Source organism: Bombus terrestris, chromosome 8, assembly GCF_910591885.1.
Source record: "Bombus terrestris chromosome 8, iyBomTerr1.2, whole genome shotgun sequence".
In the NCBI taxonomy this organism is placed as follows: Eukaryota; Metazoa; Arthropoda; class Insecta; order Hymenoptera; family Apidae; genus Bombus; species Bombus terrestris.
In genome coordinates, this window is record NC_063276.1 from 7,539,440 (window position 1) to 7,553,927 (window position 14,488).

General features: G+C 47.2%; 1 protein-coding gene across 5 annotated transcripts in view; it reads left to right on the forward strand.

Moving 5' to 3' along the window:
• Nucleotides 1-14,488, forward strand: part of LOC100643532 (probable JmjC domain-containing histone demethylation protein 2C) — a 227,361-nt gene that overhangs the window by 131,554 nt on the left and 81,319 nt on the right. For all 5 annotated transcript variants that reach the window (XM_012311264.3, XM_012311267.3, XM_012311265.3 and 2 more), the window contains exon 8: nucleotides 4,105-6,268. In XM_012311264.3, coding sequence (XP_012166654.1) covers nucleotides 4,105-6,268 — 2,164 coding nt within the window. The remainder of the gene's footprint in view (nucleotides 1-4,104; nucleotides 6,269-14,488) is intronic.

Sequence of the window (14,488 nt, forward strand, 5' to 3'; positions counted from 1 at the left end):
TATCCATCGGAGCAGGGGTTGCTTTGACCCTCTCGAAGAGAATCTATATCGTTGTTTTTCTGAACTCTACCCTTCTGAAAGGGCAGTCGTTCGAAGGTTCACGGTTCCGTATAAACACCAATTATCCGACAAACGAGGATAGATTATTTTTTTTTTTTTTTTTTTTTTATCGGGTCACAGTAGCACGACACCGTCGAGTCGATGAAAAAACCAAAGAGTTTGCGTTTCATCGAGTTGTTGCGCGTTTAAAAACCGTGACGGAATATCGACAGTGCTCTCTCGTCGGTTAATCGTCCGTCAAACGCGGAAAATGAAATCTGACTGGAACTGTCGCTGTGAAACATTGCCCGCTGGCCTGCTCTTTTTACCTGAAAAAGATTCCACACCGTGAACGAAAATCCCGGCAAAGGGAGATTCCAAAAGGCAAATAAAAAATTTCACTGTAGCGAAAATTCATATCCTGTCTGCGCCGTATTTTTTCGCTGAGCACCTGGATCCTCGACCATATAATTCCGTAACTTTCAATACATACACTGACGCGAGCTCCGACAGAAATTCTCCTCCTTTCCGTTGAAAATTCGCCGCTCGGATCGTTCCATTCTTTGCTGCTCCGTTCTCTCAGCGTGTACGTTCGAATAAATCACGAAATACTTGTCAGTATCTTGGACTCGCTTGCATAATTAAAGCGATATAATTAACGGAGTTTCACGAGTCTCGGTGTAATTCAATTCTCTTGTACAATAGTAACAAGCTTAGTATAATAAATACGCCAAAGATGTTTATGCGTTTCATGCGAATAATAAACTTGCTATTGTAAAATCAATCTGAAATTAAATTGGCGTGCATCGTTTAACGATCTCAACACGGCCTGTAAATCCCAACCTCTATTTTTTTCTCTAGAATTATCCTGATCTACACGCTAAGTTTCCGCTAATTAAAAACCAAATTCGTACGAACGTATTTAGTTTAGCCCCCACACTCGCCATCGTCTCGTTGGAATCGCAGCAAATATCAGTCTAACCCGAGTACACCCGTTCGATTAGAAATTACGCGTTCGGTCTCGCTTTGAGGTCGCGCCGAATTCCGGTGACCCGGTTTAAAGCGCGTCGAAACGAGCGCAAACAAAGTGTTTGCATTCTAAAAGCGAACCGATCGTGTAACATTAAGCCAAGACCGAATTCGCATACGCTCGCGTTATCCGAAATGATCGTAAAACGTTCTTCAACACCAGAGTATTGATGAGAGTGTTGATAATCGAATTTAATTTATTACACCGATGACTGACAAGCCTTTGAATACGATCTGAATAAGATTAGAAACGCGATTTGCAAACGAGTAAATGACCAGTTAACCGCCCAAAGAAGCAAACATCGCAAGGAAAAAATGGATATGAATGCAAAATAAATAGAATTGTATCGCTTAAATGTTAATACGTATTCCCCTTAGGTCTGCTAGCTATTGGAACGCGAGATATACAAACTGCCAATAAAACAATCGCACGAATAAAAACCACGCGTTTGCCCTGTCTTTTCATCTTTTTCCCGTTCGAAATAATAATCGGTGGAAGTTGGTTTCTGGTCTGGTCAACGTTCCGCGCTCGTGTCCCGGGAATAATAGCGAGAGAGGCGAGTTAAAATGTAAAGCAAAGTACGTCGGCGCTGTTCAATTACGCAGAGCGTAATGCATGCGGACTTCGGCTGGACAGGAGGACAAACCGCAGTCGCTAGGAGACGCGGAACGTCGAGTTTGCGAATGCAACCATCCACGTTACATGCACGCGTCCATGTATTCCGGATACATAGAGGTCTGCGCATCGGATAAACGCGCACCCCACGTATGCAACGCCGTTGCCCGCTCGAGTGCTTCTCCCCCTCCGGGTAATAACAGTAAATCCTTGGTAATAAATCCCTCTCCTCTGTCCCCTCTGCTCGTGCGCTGTCTCTCAGCCATGGCCTCTGCCTCCTCCACCTGTCCGTTCCTCCGTTTCTTCTCTTTCTCCCCTGTTTCGCTCTCTACTGTTTCCGTTGCGCCTGTATCTCGTCGTGCACAACCCCGTTCGCAAGTACTAGGACATGGTAAAAATTAGGTTGACGATCATCCGATCGTCAGAAAATTATCAAACCCTTTGACGATTATCGTTTGAAACGTTAGCATACGAAGAATTCATCTATTCGGTATTACACTATTAACTACGTGTAATTAAATTTGACTTCTTTCTCATTCATGTTCGCTGTATCTCTCGATAATTCGGTACCTTTGTCCATTAATTAAATTCAGATTTTTAACTAGATTCGATTTCGTCTAATATACTTCTTTTTGCGAAGACTTCAGTTAGAGATATCGTATTAGGTCGTCCGGAAAGTTTCTTTCGTTTTATAAGGAAATGATGGGTGCACAACATTTTCCGTTTTATATTATTTTTTTCGAATTACGTATGATCCATTTTGTCCTATCAAGATTAACATCACAACGTTCGACAGATTAGGTTTCATGTTTGTGAGGTGTTGATAGTTAGGTGATAGTGCTGCGGCTGGTGTATAGCTGTGAGGTACTTGTTGTTGGAGTATAGGATTTTTGTCTTTGTTCGAGTTGGCCTTTTCTCACTTAGCAATTGAATTTAGAGTGCCGGGGTTTGAACCTGGTCTTGAACGTTCGTAAACAACGGCGCTAACCACAGCTCTACCGTCGTCCGGTCATAAATAGGGTCTTTGTGTAGCTAGCCACGGGTCAGAAATCGTTGAAAAGTTTTACTATCGAGTGCCGCTACTTTGTATAAAGATGCATCGCTGTAAAATACGGGTCTGTAAAAGAAAGACACTTTTCGAACAAGCTAATAATTGTCAATTACATTTCCTATGAAATCAGCGGTTGCCTTAATATTTATGAACGCTGTACAGGTGTACGCTACATCGTGTTTCTCTGGCGATACGTTTCATCTCGTTGGCGCTATCGCGTTATTGTTTCCGTCCTAGTCGTTAGATTCCAACGTACGCGTTGTCGCGGATTGTTCTCTCTACTGCTATCGCGTTTACAGCCAGTCGACCCTTGAAAACTCCCTGGGGTCGTAGCGCGTATACCTACGTGGACGAAAAGCCAATGCCTCGGATGCAACGTTTCGATGGTATCGAGGATTACGAATCCGATTGAGGTGAAAGAGATGAAAGCTATGAGATGCGCTGTGAATTTAAGGGAGCGAAATAGGGGATTATTTGTTCAGTGGATCTATTACTGCAACTGTCGTTCGAAACGAACAATTTTATCGAAACCACCAGCTCTCCGTTTCTCAGAGAAATTTCTTGTATTTTAATTTTTTAGAGGTTCTAATGATTTTTTACGAAATGTATTTTCTGTAGTACAGGTTTCACAGTTCGGTCATCGGTAATTCTAATCTTCTAATCAATTGATCCGCTGATTCGGTATACCTTCCTGTCGCTGTGAGCTTGAAACGGCTGAGTCAGACTGACTAGATCTAATGTATGGGATTCCCGTTGCAAACGCAGCGTGTCATTCTTTATTAGAATTTTCTCGCATTTGCTTGATGAACACGTGTTTCCTACTAGTCGTTGAATTATCGTAGTATGCGCGACTCGGAGAGATTAGCAACTTTCCTCTGTAATTGCTTACGTGATACAACGTAGCGACCAGCTACGGCGCTCAATCGATCGACCTTAATCGACAAGAATGAACAAGGGTACACGAACAACCTTCCACTTATCACGTAAACACAGCGCTGTGATCGATAAGAATGATTATACCTTGGATGACATAAATGAAGGGAATGTCGGAAAAGAGGTCTATGGTGAATAATATGAGTGCAAAATGTACTTTTCAGCGCAGTATATCGTGAAATCTTATGAAATTTTCATTTATCTCGTACGTACAAAAAGAATAACGTTCATTCAGAGTCATTGCATTATATATACCGAACATACTGTAATTATAACTGAAATTAATCTCGACGAATTAGAATTTCGCGTATCCGAAGCCGAGCATTAATTTATTACGTATAAACGAAGTAAGGATGAACGTGATTTTCAAATTAAAGTTGCGAAGCAGTTTTTATAAAAATCGATCGACTGACCTGGTGTTCAATTATTGTTTCAGAAAAGAACTCAGCGCGCAACAGCCGACGAAGGCGCGTGAGCGAGGGCGCGAGCCGCGAGAGACTAGAGAAAGACGGTGAAAGCAATTTATCGACGCGGCAGGAAGACCGGGAGAACAAGGGTCCACCTTCCGGCAGGCCCAGCAATCGTATACCACGAACCGTCTTAGAAGAGGCGAACAGCGCATCGAGCAGCGCGTCGAAGCTGCGAAAACGTGGAACTGCCGTAAAGAGTCCGGTGGAGAGTCCATCGCAGAGACCCGTGCGACGAAGGCCGAGGCTCAGTTGCCAGGAAACGAAAACAGAGGCGGAAGAAGATACCGAACACTCGGGCGGCGTAAAGTCTGCCGAGAAGGAGGAACGACTAGGTGGAAGACTCGAGGAGGACGAGCGTGGCGAGGAGGAGGACGAAGATCAGGAACGCTGCGATCCCCTGACTAAGAGGCTCAGGACAAGTCCGGTCGGTAGGAAGCTTAGATCCGAGCGAAAGGGAGGTGGGAAAGGTTGCGAGGAGATAGCGTCGGATCTCGAGGAAACGGAAGAGGAGGAAAGGAAGCAGGAGCGAGCCGAAGGGGGAGAGGTCGAGAAGCTCGAGGAGAACGAGGAGAGTCAATCTAGGGAGCGAGACAGAGAACCAGAGCCTCCGCCTCCGAACAAAGTAGTAGACCCTGGAGGCGACACGGTTCTTCAACAGAGGCGATCGAACGCGGATCAGAAGGAAGAAAGATTTGGAACTAAGGGAGATAGCGGTAGAGAGAACGGCAAGGAACAGCAGGTGTTGGTGAATGGATCGCTGCTCGACTCGTCGGTGGTGGTCGACAAAGGCAGCGTCCTCAGCGGTGCCGAAGCGAGCCTGTTAAAGTCCGGCTCGAACGGCAAGAGCGTCGAGGAGGAAGAGGACGAGGCCGAGGACGAGGACGAGGACGAGGACGAGCGCGAGGACGAGGAGGAGGACGGGGACGAGCCGGAACATCGAAATCGTGCTCGGGGACAAGAAGAGGAACCGGAAGGGAAGGAAGTGCAGGAAGAGCAGGAAGAGGAGGAAGAGGAGCGTGGCTCGCGAAGAACCGAGCTGACTACCGAGCTAGGCACGGAGGATAGCGTGGGTAGCGTGAGCGGCGCGAGGGCGGCGAGCGTCGAATCGGTGGTCGAGCTGCTGGAGTCGAGCAGTCAGGACTCAGGCTCCGTGCTGGAGAGGCTGAGTCCGCTTAGTAGCAGCGGCGGCGGCGGCTCTGGCAGGCAGAGCCTGCTCCTGGAGCAGCAACGGGAGCAGGAGCGAAATCGGCACAACGAGAGCCCTGTCATTCTAGCCGAGAGACTGAACAAGCCGCCACCGCCGGTAGCTGGTCACCATCATCATCACCTGCAGCAATACCATCAACACCATCACCACACGCCGCCGCATCATCATCAACAGCAACGTTACTCGACCGGTAGTCCGGTGATACATCATCATCCGCAGCAGCAACAGCTACAGCATCAGCATCAGGTAGCGAACAGTCCGCATCATCAGCAGCAACATCAACAGTCGCAGCATCATCATCAGTTGTCCTCGTCGAGCCTCCTCGAGGTGCAACAGCAGTCTCACACATCGAGGGGCGGCGATGAGGCCGGCCTCATGGAAGTGGAGGCTGGGGCCGGGATACCTGGAAGCGGAGTGCTTGCTGGTGTGCCAGCAGCGGTCGGTATCCGAGCGGTCGGAGCCGCGGCTGGTAGCGGCGCCGCGAGTGCAGCTTATGGGGACAGCGGCTCCGACAGCGGGGTAAGTTCCCTGAGGAGCGCCGGCTCTGGCGACGAGAGGAGCGGTAGCAGAAGCTCGGCGCTCAGCGTCGACGAGACCACCAGCTCCTCGACACCAGCGGCGGCCGCCACACCAGCTAGAGTCTGGCACGTGCAAAGCGTCCAGCACACGTCCTTACTAATGGCGCATCCTCAACCACCTCCCAGCGCCGGACCGAGCTCCGCGGCCGCCGTGGCTGCGGCAGCCGCTGCAACTGCTCCACCGGTCGGCTACCAGAATCCCGCACCACCACCCGGTCATCATCATCCCGCCGTTGCGTCTGAAATGCTTTGGAGGTCTCAGAGGTACCCGCCGCTACCGCACTCGTTGCTCGGACCTGCTCAACCTACTCCCGAGGAGATCGTCGAGAGAGAGAGGATGCTTCGGTGAGTTTTAACTCTATTTTTACTTACAAGATTTACGACCTTCTCTCGACGAAATACCTTTACGATAGGATGATGCGAGCTCGTCGAATTGCCCTTATTCAAATTGGATAAAATCGGCTCTTCTATCTGATTTAGAAGATGCGGTAAAAGAACGTCTTTGTTGTATCCATCGCCAACCCTACTAATTTACCTATTGTCTGTGAAACTATACTTTCTTTTACCCCTGAACCGGTAAATCATTTCAAAGTATCATATGCAACTTTCCGATAAACATGACAATCACTGTCGTCAATACCGTCAAAGCGATTTTCGAAACGTCGAAGGACTCGCGCTCCCTGGCACGGCCATCGACAACGACGGAGAACCTAGCGGGGCAATTTTTCGATTCGCTTGGCTCGGTTTCAATAGCGGCGCTGTTTTTGCACCTTGCGTGCATTCCGCTCGGTCAGGAAACGAAATGCCATCAGGGAAGTGAATGTCTCTCGAAGGCAGCTGCGTGCAACGTTTCTTGCCCGACCTCAGCCTTTCGAGCGTTCTTTGTTTGCTCTCTCGCGTGACTGCCGACTATAAGGGGGAGGAGACGAAAAAGTAGCCAGGGTGGAAGGAGACGGACGTGGCAGTGTCTACCTGTCTGCGTTTCCGGACGGCAGCTGCGACTTGCTGCCAACTTCCGTTGGGTGATCGCGATAAGATGCTGTTACCGATCGAATCCATTCAACGGTTTTGCTACCGAACCAATGACCCGAAATTCCTCGCTTTCCGATATAAATAAAACGAACCTAGATCGTTCACTGACTCGGACGTCGACGTACTTCCCTCTCGAGGTCGAACGGTTCAAGACCACTCGGTGAAGTTTGACGGCGAACTTCTTCGCTCGAGAATACCAAACTTCAGCTCGTTCTATCGTCAGCGTCTTTTTAACTCGTTGTAGGTTAACATATTCTCGAATCCTTCGAATTCTTTTTTTTTTATGAAAAATCCTGTTATTTCGAACGTACTTGCACAATATGCAGCGTCTGCCCCTCCAAAATTATCTTACCGAAATTAAGCTAAAATGCAACAGTTGCGTCTGTGGTCAAACACTTTATTCGCGAAAAATATGTAAAACTAGTAAAATTCAAGTACGTACGTCGAATACTAAAAACGAATATTTGAACACTACGTTTTATTAATATCTATCGAAATATAATTTTCATTTAAAGTAGACTTTAAGAATGAACGCGATACGCGTGTATATCGGTAGCAGCGAGTGTATTAAAACGCGAAGATTTCCAAACTTGTCTTTCAACGAATCGTCTACGAAAAGAAAAAAATGCAACCTTCTAAAAATATTTGCTTGCAAAGTTTACGAGTAGACTTTATGACGTAAACGCGTGTGTTTAGAGATCTAAAGCCTCATATCTGGTGCAAGGAAGAAGAGGGTGTCCCGGTCGACGAGCTATCGCGATCACGCGTTCTTCCGCGACATTGGTATTGAACAGCGCCCTTCGTTTGTTGGTTTGTTCCTGACAGCTTCGACGAAAATAAACCAGTCCTCGAGTACATACCACAGATCGCTTTCGGGTCGTTTATTTACGTCAGCGAAAGCACCAAATATTCCACGAAACTCTGGAGAATGAGAGCGTTGGTTGGAAAAGTGGCGTAACGGAGGCAAAGGAATCGTCGTCGCGTAAATTCGTTTCATCACGGTGTCGAAATCGTGTCGTTCGTCCTACGCACACTTTTCGCCGCCTATCATCGACTTAACGACGCACGTCATCGAGTAAATTGCCTCGCAGTCATAGGTCCTGGCAATTTTAAGCTATCTGAATCGTATTTGCGTCTCTAGTCGAGCGTAAATAAATTTTCCTTTCTGTTTTGTACGAAGACATTGATCTGGATCTGTAGTTGCTCGCAAAAGTGTCCGCATGACTATTTCGCATCGGCTGTACGAAATACAATTTCCATTGCAATAAATATTTCTAAAATGACAAATTACTTTCCCTCGTCTCTTTCCTTTTCTCTGTTTTCTGGTCTTCTGCTAGTCCTGTAATAAAGTACAGCAAGAAATAACGTCGTCGGGTATTTTTGCGACCAACTGTACAACTCGACGATTTCTTCATGTTGTCGTAAACAAGCTAATTCTCGAGCAAACGAACAAGTACGTACATAAATCGAGAGAAGACAGGCTAATAATTAACAACGGGTCGATCTTCCAGCTCCTTCTGGCACAAAACAAGTTGATATCGTCCCATTGCGAATGATTGCACGCTACGAGACCGTGTTGCAACAGCAGGACCTACCGCCGCTCTAAACCTCCTGCTTCGCTAAATTGGTTTCGTGCATATTCCTAGGCACGTTAATTCAGCTCGTGCCTTATCCTTGAATAATTTTTCCAGCAAGATCGGCAAGCACGCGTATCCAAGATAGATCGTTCGCACGAGGCCCAGATCTCGGCCGATTGCAGCCTGTATTTTCCAATGTCACGCGAAATCTTCATTAGGCTGGATGATATTCGTGTTGGCCGCTGCGGAACGCACCGTGCCGCACTCGAAACTCGAACGAACGAGCCGTATACTTTCTCGATAGTTTCGTTACTTTTCGTGCATCGTAGATCACGACTCCTCACGTGAGCCAAGAAACTTCACCGCGCCGATCTTTATCGCCAGGAGGCGATCGACAAACCTAAGTGCGAGCGTGTTATAGCGGCGCAGCGCGTGAAATTCAGCAGATTCCTGGAAGGATGCGGCGCGGAGTGGTTAGACGTTGCGGAGTTAACTTTGCCTCGTATCAGCCATGTTCTACGACGAAGATTTAATTAACGGCGCGAAGTTGAGAGTATGGTTACGACCCGAGCGAAACTCGGACTACTTTCGCTTCACTCTCTCTCTTCCCTCCTCCTCTTTTCTGTACCGTAGAAGCTCAGAGGCGCCCTTTCTGCTTGGAAATTTCGGTAACGAGCTTCCGTTCCCCTGCTTCGAATTAACGCGACGATTCGAAACTGTCGGTGGTGCAGTTGCGGTATCGAGCCAAGTGGCCGGGCACAACGATCGAACAAACACACTGCGGCAAAACATCGCGTAGTTTCGCCCTTTTTCCTCCGACGAGCGCATAGCCTTGCTGTTATTCTGCTCCAAATACGACCGATTACGTGGCTCCTACGTGTAACTGGCGCGATTTAACGCTTATGCAAGTTCTTCCCTCCTAAAGCTTTCCGTGAGCAGAAAGGAGGCGATCGACGATTCGTGGCGACAGAAACTGGCATTTGGGCACAAGGTCAGGCTACTTGTCTTTTTATCTTCTTCTTCTCGCGCACATCTTCTTCTTCCACTTGTTCTTGCATGCTGGAAGACCTCGTCCAAGACCGTTCGCTAACCGGTACGGAGGGAAAGGAATGCTCGCCAGGAAGCTATAAAAATACGTAGCCAGGCTGCAGTAGTAAGAAAAGACCACCGGTGCTCTCCCCGGTGTACAGTGCCACCAGTCTCGTCAAGGATCGCATCTGCATAGAAATATGGTCTCGCTACTGGTCGTTGGCAGTTTTTCCTAAATTGTTTCTCCCTGCTACGCTCTCCCTCTTCCTCCTGACTCTTGGTAATACGCCTCGTTCCATGGAACGGGTTCTCGTTTGGCTACCTTGGAGCACGTTACGGCCAATCGCGTTCACGCTTATCCGCGCGATACGCGTTCGTTGATCCTGCGCCGTTTCGTCTCCTTTCATTCTCACGTGCAAATTTTCCAGCGTTCACGACGTTACGAGGGATCGATCGCGGATAGGATCAATTTACAGACGCGTAACTCGCTGCACGGTACACGATAATTAGAAGTTGACGATCGAGGAAGAAGTTTAATTACGTAGCGAAATATCACAGCAGCGAGAAGAAGCGCACGATGGGACAAAATGGTTGGAAGTCGAAAATGCTGCGTTCGTTGAACGTAGCTGGCCTCTGCATTGTCCTTTCGCCTCTTTGACGATTCGAATGAGTTCATTACGCAACCAATTGGTATCCATCACGCGCAGACTTTCTTCTTTCGTTTGTTCGGCTCGGGATGCCATTGAACACCGCGGACGAGCAATTTATCTCGAGGTCATCGCGTTATCGTCTCTCACGGGCTGACGGGGGACACGTTCAAAGGCCATGTGGGCGAAACGCAGACAATGATGGCCAGTCGTTATGCGGTTCACGTGGCACACGTCCATCAACGCGGATGGTTTGCACGCTGGTCACGCACACGCGTGCAAAATCTCCCTCTCGCTCCCTCTATCGACGTCTTGCGCTCCTTTCTCTTCGCTTGTAATTACCTACCTATTGGCGCTTGTCCGCGCTGTGAATAAGCCGAATCCGTTGCCAGATTATACGCCACCGTGAAAGCTAGCTAGAAAGCTGGCCAAAATCCAAATGTTGAAATTCAGTTTTAAAGACAGAAAGAAATTGAAACTGGAAAGAAAATAGTTTTGGCTATGTCTCGCGAGTCTGCGGTTACCTTTGATTATTTTACCGCGAGATCACGGAAATAGCCGGCGTTTATTGTCTATCCGTCTGCTAATTCTGTCGGAGGGAAATACGCGAGGAAATTTCGAGCTGCCTGGTTTTTTACGGCCACGCTGTTTTTACACTCGTGACGCGAGAAGTTGCTGCGAGTAACAATGCTTATTGACGTTATCTGGAACGTGTATCTACTGGTGTACCTTTCATAAGCGACCGTCTATTTTCTCGAGACCAGCATGCGCTAATAAACGTCTTTTTCTCTTCCACCTCTAACCACGTACGTACTTGGAAAAACCTTGCCAAGTCTGGCTGGATCGTCGCGAACAAACAGCTATTAATTAAATTACTCGACTCGGTTACCGCTTATCGTTACGGCTAACCTTGTGTTTCGTTTCTCTTAACCAGAGAATAGCAAAATACTGCCCGGAATAGAAATGAATTTTTCGAAGCAACACTGTCTTCTTTCAACGATTTTAACAGGAATATAGTAACGAGCAAACTCGTCGTTCTCGATGCATTTATTTTCACATCGCACAGACGATATTCTCCGGTAGATACGAATATCTCAATCTTGAAAATACAAACGTCGATAAATGATTGTTTAGAAGCTTGCGAAAAACGATAGAGGTGATATTTTCTAGGCTTTGAAGTTAGCGAGCCGAGTTCTCGGATCAAGGACAGATATCGTTTTATTATCTGACAGAGAAGGTTCGCAGAATCTATTTGAAAAAAGAAGTAAAAAAAGAAATAAACGAGGGAAGAAAAGGCAGAAGACAGTGGAAGAGACCTATTGCGAAGTTAATAGGGTGAACGTGGAGGGAAAGAGGAAATTCAGCGTGTAACCGATTCCGAAGGTTCGTTCAGCTCGATTGAACTCTCCCATGTCGAGAGAAAAATCAGCGTTGCGCCAATGACTTCCTATTTCCTTCTACGTGGGCTCTATTCGGGTCAGTGACTTAACGAGTGGAATCCAGCCTCGAGACCGTATTCTCGGCTCGAAATCGTGTACACAAATAGCCCGGCGTATAATAATGCGCGGGATATATAGCTCATCTGCTATAATTGAAGCGACGTTCTGGTAGAAACGCGCCGGATCAGACATAAATATTTGATCCTGAAACGTTGCCTGATCTCGAGCGATGCGGAGCATGCGACAGCGCTATTAACGATTCTCAACGTGTCTCATCTGCTGCAATTTTAATTAACCATCTATTCCGACTAACTAATTAAAACTCCTATCGCGCCGTGTTAAACCGAAAAACGTAAACCAGGTTCGTTTTGTAAGAGCAACGTTGAGAAAAAGAATTTGTCCATCGTATTCACAAGGACGAAATCGAAACCAGCTGACATCGGTGAAATCGCTGTTTTCGATTTTATCTGTCCACCAGAAGCTCAACAAAGCAAACGACGAATTTCCTCGGTTAGGTAAATTTTTTATCAAAAAGACTGAACACGATGCAATGGCGAGTGCTCGTGGGTAACGATCTATCCTGCAGAGTCAGGAAAGGAAAATGAAGCGGTGGTTTCTAATTCGAGAGACCATTAGAAAGATGAGCGTGCCATCCAACCCTTTCTTTCGTCGTGGAAAGAGGAGAGAGGAGAGAGGGCTAGGTCGAGGCTTTTCACGAGTGGAAGAACGCGCAACGAGATTTGCGTGGCCGAGAGCCATAAAACGCGTCACGCACACGTGATGCACGCGCGCTCCTTCCTCGCGCTCGCGTGCTCGTCCGTGTGGATGCCTAACTGCGTGTTCCTCCGAGTGGCTGAAGTGGCGAGCCCATTAGCGTGGATCATAAAGGTCCTCAACCTAGTGAGTCACCACGGGTCAATAATTACTAGCGAGGACCACGCGATGCTCCTCCATGCTCTTCTCTCTCTTATCCAATGTATTCAGAACGATCCATCGCGAAACCAAGTTGCTTCAATTGCGTCGATGAAAGAACGATGTGAAGACGTTTTGCGCGATTTTTTCCTCTCGTCGCGTAACCACGATTAAACGTTCGCCAATGTCTGCTCCGATTCTGCTACTCGACAACTTGTCATCCACATTAAACAAACTATCCGCGAAGCTTCGGGTTAATCTATCGAGAGACAGATTCCAAGGTCGGATACTTGGTCTTGGGATTTTGATTAACTGGAAAACGCCGTCATCTGGCTCGCACGTATTGACGCAGTGCGTGTCGCACGCAATCCTTATAACAGGTTACGTCGTCCACGAAGACGACTAGCTCCTGATGACGTGTCAGTGGCAGGTGTGCGTCACGTGAAACTTCGTGCACCCAATGCATTATATTTAGAACTCGCGTCTCTCCCTTTTCTCTTCAGTTGCTATTGGAAGAAACGTTGCAGGAGACAAGTGGCGCGTTACGAATCGTTAGCGGTTAATTCTTGCCATTAGCGTGTTTGGTAATACGCGTAAAATACGTTAAATACGATCATCGTTTCTTCCGAAATATTCCGGTTTGAAGGAATACGACAATGATTTTCCATCGAAAGCACATTGATTCTTCGTACCTTTTCGATCGAAGTTATCCGCTCGGATTTCTGCCAAATTCTCTTGTTCCGATAGACGAAGAATTTTTACGACCCCGTCGTATTTTCACTCGAACTATCGTTTATATGCTAGAAAATACTGGTTCTATCAAAAACCTGTACATCCCTATTCGATATCTTGGAACGTGGTTTCCAAAGGATTTCAAACATGCCAGTCAAAGAACACTGTGCATCGAGCGTCCCGACATTTATCGCCATTTTATTGGCCTTTTTACGCCAGCCTCCGATTCCATACAACAAAGGCGAATAAATATTTATCATGGCGAAACACGTGGCTCGACTATTTCCCGTGGTACGTGTCGTTCGCACAGAAAGCCGCTTTAAAAGCTTTAACTGCGATTTTCCAGTGGCCTGTCGCTCGGCAAAAATATAAATAGGAATCAAGATATAATTCGCCCTGTTTGTGTTAACAAAGAACGGTATTGTGGACGGTATCGTGGAAATTTCCCAATACGGTTGGCTCGATAATTGTTAATTGCAGAGGCACGCGATCGAGCGTTTAGCCTGGCGCGAACGTCTGTTTACGCGAACCGTCACGCTTGCTCGACTTTAATCGACGAGAGGGTTCTGACTCTCTTCGGTCCAGCTTTTTCGAACGAGAGTAACGACGGCCCGGGCATTTTTTACGAGGAAAGTAAAACGGAACGGCCCATAAAACCGTGCGCGGCCCCGCAATTCCATCTCTCTTCGGCTCCAGCCTGAAATCGCATAAACTTTGCAACAAACTTCCTCATCGCGCATCTCCCTTCTCTCCTCGTCCTCTCCTTGTGCCGCGTTCCACGGGTAAAGTTAACGAAACGATCGTGTCGGAGAGAAGGTGGAACGCTGTTTAACGGCGGCAAGCTTTACGACCACTGGGGTGTCTGGACTTTCAGGAATTTTTCAACTTCGAAACTGCGTAGATTATTCTTGCTATCCGAGCGTTAACATTCTCGTGGTCCACGACGTATTAGTCGCACGTCCTTGCTTTAGTAGAGTTTCAGACACGGTGGAACCTCGTTTATTCGAACCAGTCAACGGACACAGTAATTCGATAATAAATTTGATAAAAAAGCTTCAAAAGTTCTCCTCTCTGTTCCTTCTTACTAGCAAATTGAACCAACGTTGGCAGAATTTTACTTGTCGTAAATTACGAGTCATTGATGTGTATCGATAGATAGCCTTGCGCGACGTTATTAGCTCGAGGTTAAAAGAAACG